At 33.5% G+C, this 11,457-nt stretch overlaps 1 protein-coding gene across 2 annotated transcripts; it reads left to right on the top strand.

Moving 5' to 3' along the window:
- Window positions 1-3,907: 3,907 nt before the first annotated feature.
- On the top strand, window positions 3,908-9,116 carry LOC120091225 (chorismate mutase 1, chloroplastic-like). Of its 2 annotated transcripts, none has more exons than XM_039049148.1 (6): window positions 3,908-4,402; window positions 5,330-5,555; window positions 5,661-5,747; window positions 6,347-6,490; window positions 8,457-8,549; window positions 8,661-9,116. In XM_039049148.1, exons 1-6 carry the CDS (start codon window positions 4,221-4,223, stop codon window positions 8,895-8,897), a joined length of 969 nt encoding a protein of 322 aa, XP_038905076.1. In that variant the 5' UTR covers window positions 3,908-4,220; the 3' UTR covers window positions 8,898-9,116. The 2 variants fall into 2 exon arrangements, with proteins under 2 accessions (XP_038905076.1, XP_038905077.1); XM_039049149.1 differs by having other exon boundaries at window positions 4,272-4,402; window positions 5,262-5,555.
- Window positions 9,117-11,457: the final 2,341 nt, after the last annotated feature.

The raw sequence follows: 11,457 nt of genomic DNA, 5'->3' as shown, positions 1-11,457 counted from the left end.
AACTATTGAGTTTTCTTGGTTTGCAGATGGAATAAAGGAGTAAATATTTGGTATCGCAACCTCTTTATGTTTTTTCTTGGGGAACTTTAGATCCAACACATTCATTACAAGAATTTTCCCTTGAATGTACCATTTATGCACAAATAAACACGGTTAGTTGAATATGAATTCTTATCACATTTTCACTTTCAATCCTTTGTCTTAAACCTTTTTTGTTTGTGATCCTTTGAACAACAGTGGTCAGACAAAGATGCCTATAACCAGACACTGCTAAAGCTAAAGGGTTGGTTCAATAAGAATTATGAAGGGATCCATACTTACCAAGTGGAGAGAGACAGTAATCTCATAATGTTTGTAAAATCATAATGTTTGTATTACTTGTAATTTGTGTTTTCAAGGCCTGAATTATTGTATGGCCTTTTAAATTATAATTTTATAGCAGAATTTGTGGATTAAATGTAATAGATTTATAATCCATGCATGAATAATATGTCATAGCCACAACGTCTAATGATGATGTGTCATTTTATACTTTTTGACCAAAAAAGTAGATTCGACAATGGAATTTAAAAAAAACGGACAGATTCGGGCTTCAATGTCTTAAGAATTTTTTTTTAAAAAAAACACAGGCTTTAATGTCGGTTGGAAATTTCACTGAAGGTCTTTAATGTCGATTGGAAATTTCACTGAAGGTCCTTAATATCGGTTGCAACTGACATTGAAGGCTATATTATTGAAGCCCTTTAATGTCGATTTAAAACCGACATTAAAGGGCTTTAATAACACTATCTTTAATGTCGGTTTTAGCCCGAATTTCTTCTAGTGTTTTCATGTCACCTCAGCAAACAATAATGTCAAAGTGAAAAAAAAAAAAAAAATCAACCTAACATTTTGTATGTCAAACTAATTACATTGTAGACTAAGTGTTTATATTTTAAAACCACACAAGTAAGCTTGTAGGCTCTATAAATCAAAAGCAATCAGTTATCCCGTTCTTTCAAAATTAAGACCCATCCATTTACTATCATCTTCAACTGCAAAAAAAACTACTCAAATCAAGGGAGAAATAGAAAAGAACGATCAAATCAAGAATCTAATTTTCACAACACAAGCTAGTAGATGTAATCAATCACTTTTTTTCTCAATAGTGCTCACATAATCTTCCATTCAAATCTGTCGATCAAATGTCAAATTGGAGGCACAACAAACAAAAGAGTGATGCTTCTCGAGGCACACGGAAAACAAAAGTGAGGAAAAGAAATTATTCATTGAAAACAAAAGAGAGGAAAAGAATCATTCACTTTACTGCTATTAATGAATTGCTTGAGCTATGCATTTTCTTAGCATATCAAAAACTACGGTTAAAAAGTAAACATCACTATAAAAATTTAATAGATTATTAACATGATGTTTTCACTAATTGAAATATTTTAAAAGTTCTTCTTGATTTATTTAGAAAATTTTATAAACTTATAAACACGAATAACTTGATGAAAACTATGAACAAATTTTATGAACTCAAACAAGTAATACAAAGTTGAAGCTTCAGTAACAAACATCTTAGTACAAATTTTTGTTTTCAAAGAAGCACCATATGATATTGATGCTTATCAAATGATCAAACAATTTAAAGCGATATTTGCATGATACCTCTCGAGTCCTAATACGAAAATGTTACTAATGTAATAAAAATATTGATTTTGATATAGAGCTACATATTATCAACAATATGCATTATTTGAAATTAATTTAAATTGCTAAAGTTCTGTTTTATAGACTTGTAGTAACCATGAGAAAATACCAATGCAACATGACAATTGAATTACAATGGTAAATGATGGTTCAATTGTCAAAATGACAATATTAACAGAGTGCAAAATTAGTAAATAAGAACAGAAAGAAAAAACTAATACTCACCACCCCATGTTTGTGTGCAATAGTATTAGCATTAGAATCATCAGCCTTAGGACTAAGCTATCCCTTTGAGTGTGAATCATCTTGATTGCTGTTTTTTAGGATATCAAGTTGTTCCTGGCATGTATTGTCATAACATACATATTCTACATTACTTTAAGGAAATACATACTGCCAATAAAATATTCAAAACAAAATAAAGTTCAATAACTATTAAGCTATTGATATCACAATGTGCCAAGAAACAAAATTACTTTATTAGAAAGAATACTAACCAATAAAGGACAAACTTGTGTGTGTGAAAGAAGAAACAATCCAACACTTCTACCTTCATGAACATCGTACCAAATGAACTATGATTAAGCTTATCCATACAAAAAAGTGTGGCCTGATTAAAATAAACTTTGAGAATTTTTTTCTTTTTAGCCACAAGTTTTATCAAGCAATATAAATATTTCCATATAGACTGGTAGAGTGGTATTCTTATATTGTACTTAGTAATCTTCTAAGTAGTTGGATAGCTCACCTCGTGTTCAACATTGCCTCTCTCTTGATCTGTGTGTGATACATATCTACATAGTCCTTTTGATGTTTCAACATAAACTCTTCAAGAGCACCAATGCTTTCAAGCTGATTCAAGACAAGTAAAGGAGTCAAACATGGTGGTTGCACAAAAGGGAGCTGATTATGATGCTAGCAAACGGTTCTGTACGATGCCGACAGGGAGATGGTGAACAACAGTGAGAGGGTTTTCAGAGAGAATTTTGTGAGAAATGAGAGAGCAAAATCGTAGAGAAATAAAAGAGAGGATTTGAAAGAATGAATGGATAGCTACAATGTCAGTTTTAAACAAACATTTTAACCTCATTAATATATATATTTAATGTCTGTTTAAAACCGACATTAAAGATCCTCATTTTTTTTAGAAACTGATATTGTACATCCGTTTTTAATTTTTTCAACCGACATCAAAAGCCAAATTTCTTATAGTGTGCTAATCCTCTCTAACTATCCCCAATCTCACAAACAACTTAGAATCTACCAAGAGTAAATAAATATATGGAAAAACTTGTCTTATGGAAGAATTCCATGAAGTGTATATATATAAATACAACATGTTACATTATAAATAAATGGGGTATATATGTAAATTTATAATAATATTCAATAAAAGTGAGATTACAATGATATATCCAGATAACATATAAGACTTATATGGGGTTACAATGGTATACTTGACGAGATTTTAGTAATGATTGCATGCACAAATTAAAATGAACCAACCTCAATAGTTTCATAGAGTGCACTCCTCCATTTGAAATTCAAAACTCACCTTACTCTCCAGTCTCAAACCCTAAAAGAAAACTCATCAAACCCTTTAGTTTGCTTCTATGATTATGATTGCAATTGAAATATAGAACTTCTACTGGAGTTTAGTAACAATTTGCACATAAGAGATGATGTAAGGTATACAATGCCATGCTTGAAAAAGCTGCATAAGTTTTATTTTTTCGGTCCAGTAGAAGGCACAATTAGGATAGGATCGAAGAAAGTAGAGAAGGAAACTTCACCAATGGACACAATACTTTTCTCTCTCATTCCTTCACCATGTCTACTACATGTGTGTTTATGTTTTTATTGTCGTCGATGAAAGAATCTTGTGATGTAGTAAGAGGATGAACATATCGTAAACAGGAATTGAGAAATCTCAATCCTAAATATAGATAATTTAAATAATAATAAACCGATCGTTTTGAGTTATAGAGAATATATATTATTCCAATTTTCTTAAAAATCTCTTACTTCTAATAGAAAAAATGGTGTTCATGTTGTCATAGTATATATGTAAAATTAAAATCTTGTAGGCATTTTAATAATATTATTGACATTTTAGACATATCTCAACCTTTGGCATTTTAAGTAGGTATTTGTTATAATTTCCCACAATAGTATTTTTTAGCCTTTTCCTTTTTTGACAATGTTGTAGACAGTAGAGTGGTCAGTGGAGCACCCAACTTCTATGGCCTAAGCTAAGAGGGTTTTTCTTTTTTTTTACGAGACGAGCTGTAAAACTAGAATTGTACTTCTTGACACCGACAAATATACAACCTGATTTGCAGCTGTCCTTCGGTACACAGAATGACGACGACGGCGACTCACACTCAACGCCACGATTCAAATTCTTAACTGTGGACGACTGCGAATCTGCTACACAACCCACCAATCCTCTTCCATTACCACCCACCATCTCACATTCCTCTGTCGTTTTTTTGTTCTTTTTCCCTCCCTTCTTCGTTTTTGTTTCAATGGAGGCAAAAGTTTTGAGAACCGCCCCTTCTCTTCACCCGGTTCGATTCCGCTCAGCGATTTCTCGATCTAGGTGCGCTTTCGCCATCCAGAATCGGACGCCCTCAAGGTGTTCGACGTATTGTTCGAGTACGGTGAGATGCGGTCTTCGGCCTGTTGAGGCTTCTTCCGCTTCCACCCGGTATATATTTGACAACCCTTTTGAAGAATCTCGTTGTTTGTTACTTTTTTCGTGCCTACTGGTTATTTTGGGCTCATATTTGTTATGCTTTCCAAATTCTTGTGATGTTACGTTCAATTTGCTTACTTTTCATGAGATGCAAAAGCTCAATTTCTATAAAACTTCCCACCGTCGTTGAATGGTAGATTTGTCACTTTGGCAACGTGGTAATTAGGAAAGGTTTCGTGATCCGGGGCATAAGGTACTCACTCTATCACGCATCACTTCCTCTTGTTTACGAGAAATTGTTTGAGGAGGCCGCTACTTTGTTAGTTTTACACTGTTGGATGTATGAGGGCGAAATTGCAAAATGCTTCAAATTTGCATCTTTTGTCTTGTGATTATTAGGAAATGCAGATTTTTGGATTTACATCCAACAGGTAATAAGAGGCTACAAACATTCTCATTGAATAATTTGTGTACCAGATGTATTTGTACACTCACACTCAGTCAACTCGTAGTTGTAGACTAACACGTAGTCAATTTTTTTTTTTTTTTTCATTGTTTTAGGTTCTGAACTTGTATTCTATTTTGAGAACTTTCTTGGCCAGTCGTACAAGAGGAGTCTACACAATTTTATGCTTATAAGTTATAGGCACAGCCAAAGTCAATCATTAGAGAATTACTGTCATCATACATCTGTTCATTCTCTTTTCCACTTGTCAAGAAATGTTCCGGAAGGTTCTCAACAATACTTGTATAAGAAAATGGTTTTAAATGGATGGATCTCTGGTCCATATCTGGCGTCTCTATGATTACCTTGACCATAGAGATCCTTGCTTTATTTTTTTTTGACAAGCTAAAAAGTATTTTCTTGTAGCCTGAAGGATCTGAATCCCTTTTGCTTCTCCTATTCCTCGTCAATTAATTGTGAATGGATTGCTATAGATCACTAGCAATGAAGAAACGGGTGGACATGAGTGAGACCTTGACCCTTGAGAGTATAAGATTTTCATTAATCCGACAGGAAGATAGCATAATATTTAGTCTTTTGGAGAGAGCACAGTATTGTTACAATGCCAATACGTATGACCGAGATGCTTTTGCTATGGATGGGTTTCATGGTTCTTTGGTAGAGTATATGGTCAGAGAAACTGAAAAACTTCATGCTCGGGTATGCAAGACTGGAACTTTTGTAAAAAATAAGATTTAAAATAATGAAAGGAAGGTTTCATTTTCATTCAGATTTTCCGTTTAACAACATTCTGTTTCATGTTAGGTGGGTAGATATAAAAGCCCTGATGAACATCCTTTCTTCCCTGATGACTTGCCTCAACCGCTATTGCCTCCACTGCAATATCCTCGGGTAAAATTATGGTTTCGTTTGAAATGAAAATTCTTAGAATACTTCTGAACTAATCTACATGTCTCTCTAATCTCTTCAATTTAGTAGAAATTGGTAACTTGTGCTCTTGCTGGTTCAATGATGCTCAAGTTGGATATGCTGTCACAAAATTTTACTTATAATAAAATAGTTGCATTGACCCATCCTATTTCAACAATTCTAACTTTTCAAGTTGAAATATTTGGAGTATCTGGACTTTTCTGCAATCATTTTTCCCTATAACACCTGGCTAATTGCCCATCCGGCCATCCTTGTATGTTATATATGAGCATGCTTTACGGCAGACTGGGTAAAGTGGATTTATTTATTTTGATCACTCAAAACCTAGAAACCTCTCCAAGAAATATATGTTTATGACACTTGGATTAGTGTCAATTTTGGGTCGGTTTTCGTAATTCGGTCTACAGTTGTATCTCACTAAGATTAGCTTAAAAATTAAAAAATAAATCTTAGTATTTAACTAATAAGATGCCGACAATGTGCTTAAAATCTGGCTCGATGTGTAATGGTTCTGTTGCTCTGTTTTTTCATTTGTCAACTACTTCTTATGTGGTAAATAGGTACTACATCCAGTTGCAGACTCGATTAACATTAATCCAAAAGTATGGGACATGTACTTTAGAGATCTCATTCCGAGATTAGTTGAGGATGGAGATGATGGGAATTGTGGATCAAGTGCTGTTTGTGACACAATTTGTTTGCAGGTGTGCATTTTAACCAATCTATTCCTGATTGTTTTTTTTTTATTTTTTATTTTTTACAATATGTAGAGTGGGGGAATCGAACCTCTGACTTTGAGGTTGATAGCGCAAGCACTATGCTGTTGAGCTATGCTTATTTTGGTTCCTCATTTTCTTGTTAAAGGAAATATTATGATATAGAAAAAACATGAACAAAAAAGAAAGAAAAGATATAGCTAGTGTCAAACCCTCAAATCTTGAAGGTTCCAAGTAACTCCTCCATGACTAAGGGATTGGGTCTAATTATGTAAGAGGAGAATTGCGTCGCATGTCCCTAAGTTGATGCCTGGAGGACAGTCACCCTAACTACTCCTTATCCAAATAACTAATAACTACTTTCTTCCTCTAATGGAATACTCCTATGCTGAGACGTGTCACCCTTATGGAGAATGACTCTTTTTGTCCGCCACTTGTCCTTCTTTATCGAACTTTCTTCCCTTTGCATGAAGTGTCGGCTTTAGGCTTGAGTTTTTGCTTTTCCACTCCACTTGTCATCATGCCCATGGCGTCCTCTCTTGTGGCTGGTATTCATCTAACTCCATCCTCCATTAGCCTTTTTTAAGAACCCTTTCCGTTTGCTTTGCTCAAGGAAAGCCCTCAGCCTCAACATCGAGTCATCATCCTCTTGGAGCTATCCTCCTAAATGCATCATTTGTTCTCAGCTTGGTATATGTACATTTATATCTTGGTATATGCGACTGCCAACTGCCTATGGCTTGTTGTGTTTGTCACTGTTGAGGTTTCCTTTGGCCTGGCACTATGCACTTGTTGTGCACACCCCATACCCTTAAGATGTAATCCAGCATGTGCGTGCTTGTGCCTTTATGCTTATACGTTGTCTGGGTCCATTGTGGCTGCAGTGGGATGTGTGCGTGTGCCTCCCTAGTGTGCCCATATGCTTTGCCTGCCTACTTGAGCATTCCATGAGAGAAAGAAGGTGGTTAGTTATTTGTTGTTTGGATAAGGAGGGTAAAGTGTGCAAAAGTAGAAAGGAAGACAACTTTGTATTCTACTTGAGGTGAAAAGGATTGTGTTCCTATTGCTTTTTGTAGTGGCGCTGGCACCCTAGCCTTTGCCTCTGGTTTTCCATTTCTTTGCTAGTATAAGGTTGTACTAAGATTACATCTTAGGCCGCATGGAGTGGGAAGTAAAGATCTTGGAACAATAATTGACCCCACGACAGCTTGCATGGTTACAAATTTATTGTCCTCTGACCGGCAATAATCTTTGCATATTTCAGGCCTTACAATATTGAGCCATGTTACTTGTCTTCTTATATATGTTGAAGTGCTGCTAAGCTGTTGAAGTCATCACAGTTAACTAAATTTACTTGCTACACTTTCTCAACATTTGATTTTTCAAGGCATTGTTACAAGTTTTTCCTTTATAAATGTGGCCTATTGTCCCTGCTTCATCATTCCAATTTCATGGGACCCTCAAAGGGACCTATGGTCTCCATTCCGTAATCTACACTTCTTTTTCAGAGTTCGAGTTGAGGCTATTTTAGACATTTCCTTTCTATACCACTTTCTTTAGTTGTTTGGTCTTGCTATTACTAGTTTAAGGTGCTTTAGATTCTCTTTTTGGTTATTTCAAAATCGAAAGTGCTTAAATCTCTCTTTTTTTATCAGTATATTTTACTGACTTGAAAATGGGAAGTCTAAGTCAAGTCAATCACTGGAACCTCCCACCCTCTCCAGTCCCTTAATAACTATACTAAAAGAGAGTCTTCCTTTTACATCCAAGAGATTTATGTGATATCACGACTACTAAAAAAGGATTTATTTAAGTTAAGACCCAATTATTTTATGGCTTAAATGTTACTGATTTAAGTTTACAGATATTTACCTTTCATGCATATACTTTATGCTGATTTAGATGACAAGCTCCCTGTGTAAGAACTGTACGAATGTATTTCTTACTTTGGCAGACTTTATCAAAGAGAATCCATTATGGAAAATTCGTCGCGGAAGCTAAGTTTCAAGCCTCACCCGATTCGTACGAAGCAGCAATTCGAGCACAAGTAAACAAACTCAAACCAGATGGAACCCCCCAATTGCCTGTTTTCCCACATTTCTTATTTCTTCCCCCTTGGATTTTCATTCAATAACTTTTTCCTTTTGAAATTTCAAAGGATAAGCAAAAACTGATGCATATGCTGACATACCCGACGGTAGAGGAGGCTGTGAAAAGGCGAGTGGAGATGAAAGCAACGGTTTATGGTCAAGAAGTGGCGACTGATTCGGTTAACGGTGAACTCCAAGCAGCTTACAAGATCAAACCAAGCGTGGTTGCTGATCTATATGGGGATTGGATCATGCCATTAACTAAGGAAGTTCAAGTCCAATATTTGTTAAGAAGATTGGATTGATGATCACATTAATCTCCAAAGTCTGGCTGAAGCTGTTTTGGTCTATGGAATTGTTGAGTTATTTGTTGCAGGATAATTTATTTTGTCAAATGGTTTAGCACAGATTTATCACGTTATTTGAATGTCAATGTCATACAAAAATGGGTGAACTTAGAATGCCCTTTTGTACCCCTTTTTGTCCTATTCTTCTTCCGGAAATAAGATAAAAATTTGTACTCATCTGCTTTGCTCATAAAGTTAATATTTTAAAAAAGAAAAAAAAAATCTTTGTAAAGATAAAATGAAATGCTAGTTTGTAAGAAAAGGAGCAGGTTTTTTGGTGGATCAATTTATTTGATGATGATTCAGGGAGATTTTAACAAAGAAATTTAATCCGTGGAATAAATGAGTTTTGTTATTTTTTCGTGCATTCGATTTACGTATACTATTGCAACGTCATCACGATGTAGAGCGATCAAAGTCTATCCCTATGGGTTTCTCTGGAAGTGAAAGATTTAGAGTTGCCACAATCATTATAGGTGTAATTGGTCACTTATTTTAGAAGAAAAAATGGTCTAACCAAAGTTAGGTTTGGGGGTTGTTGAGCATAGAGAAGATATTGACACTCTACAACACTCATTTGAAACATTTGTTATCCAATTTATTTATTAAAAAAAAGTTATTATTTGTAAAAACAAATGTTTATTTTTATTAAAATACTTATTAAAAAAAATTCAATGAAATTAAACAAAATACAACTAATGAATAGTTTCCAGGTAGAGGGGTCAACTTAAGTACCGCCTAGACAAAAATCATTACATATAGTTGATTTTATTTAAAATTCATTGTCAAACGTCCTATTATTTTAAATAAACTGAATTAGAAGATGGACATTTAATTAACACATAAATATCAAAATTTAATATAAATAGTATCTTACTAAACCACATTCTAACTTAATAAAATAGAATTACATTTTGTGAGTGGACAAACGTCGGTCACCTTATTATCATGTTGATGTTTACCTTAAGAATTTGAGACGTTTGATGTTCCCAACTTCATTAAAGAATTAACATGATATTCAAGAAAATGTCTCATGTGAACAAATTCACATTTTAGAAGTAAAATGTGAATTAATAATTATGAGTATGTAAGCCCTTCAAAGGAAGATTGTAACTCATTCTAAAAATCAATGTCAAATATGAATGAAATTGAAATTCGTTTAAATCAAAATTGAATTTATTTAGAGACTTCAAATTAAAACAAATTTAAAATATATTAGAAATTAAACTTGAACTAACATTGAAATTTAATTGACAAATTTGAAGTAAGATTAAAAAATATTTATGAAAATATAAAATTAAAGTTGACATTAGAATACTCATTTTTTAGAAACTTCAAATTGAAACAAATTTGAAAAAAATTATTAAAACAAAGTATAGGGCTTGACACATATTGATATTCGAGTTTTGTTTGTAGACTCCAGATTGAAATTAAAATGAAATTTGGAAAAAAAAATTATTGAAAGTTGAAATTAATGGAAATTTTCAAAATTTAAAGTCGAATTCAGTTTTATTTAAAAAAAAAATAAATTAAAGACCGAATTAATATTCATTTACAAAACTCAATTAAAACTAAATCGAAACTCCATCCAACAAAAATTGAAGTTAAGAACAATTGGAAATTTTTATTTAGAACTTATTTGAAAATTCAAAAATTCAAATAAAGTTGTATGAAAATTTTCCAATTGAATTGAAAACAAGATTTTGGAGGATAAATAAATTTTTCAAATGAATTAAGAAAATAACAAAAGTAATAAATGGAGGATAAATAAATAAAGGGAATTCTACTATCCTTTTCTGTTTCCTCTTTCTTTACTTCTTTCTCCTTGTCACCATTTTCCCCTTTCTTTTATCTTCTTCTTCAACCTCACAACTTCTTTTTCATTTTTTCTTTAATGAAGTCGCACTAGGTGTTAAGCTTCGCCGAAGCCGCCGCCGTTCCAGTCTTCGTTGCCAGAATTGTCGAGAGCAGGAGGTTGGATCTCCATCGGAGTCACGCTGCGTGGGTTTCAAAGATGTTGCTTGTCTGAGGGTCGGTCGAAATGTTTCTACGCCGCACGGGGAGTTTTCCCGGAATCGTCAGTGGTGGTTCCTTCTTGGAAATTTTCTCTCTTTTTTCTTTTGTTTTTTACTACTTCTCTATCTCACTTAAATTAGCTGAGGTTGTTGAAAATATGGGGAATGGGGAGTGAGTTAAAAGAAATGGGGAAGGATTTGAAGAAGAACGAAGGAGGGGATGAGGAAGATGAAAAATTATTCTTTTTTACTTTTTAATATATTTTTATATTTAATTTAATAAACAATCTTTTGAAGAAAAAAACAATTCAAGGAAATTTCTTTTTCTTATACCTTTTAATTTCTTCTTTAAAAAAACATTTAACAAAAAAACAAAAAATAAAACATAATTTAAATTGAGTCGGACCAAATATGATATCTCCTTATACTTATTCGAGGGTTTGAGTGTTGATTTTGTATGCTCGAACGTGATTTGTTGAACAAGTATGCTTGATCAATCTTTG

The sequence above is a fragment of the Benincasa hispida genome, chromosome 11, assembly GCF_009727055.1.
Source record: "Benincasa hispida cultivar B227 chromosome 11, ASM972705v1, whole genome shotgun sequence".
Lineage (NCBI taxonomy): Eukaryota > Viridiplantae > Streptophyta > Magnoliopsida > Cucurbitales > Cucurbitaceae > Benincasa > Benincasa hispida.
This window is presented reverse-complemented; position numbering and strand designations above follow the sequence as displayed.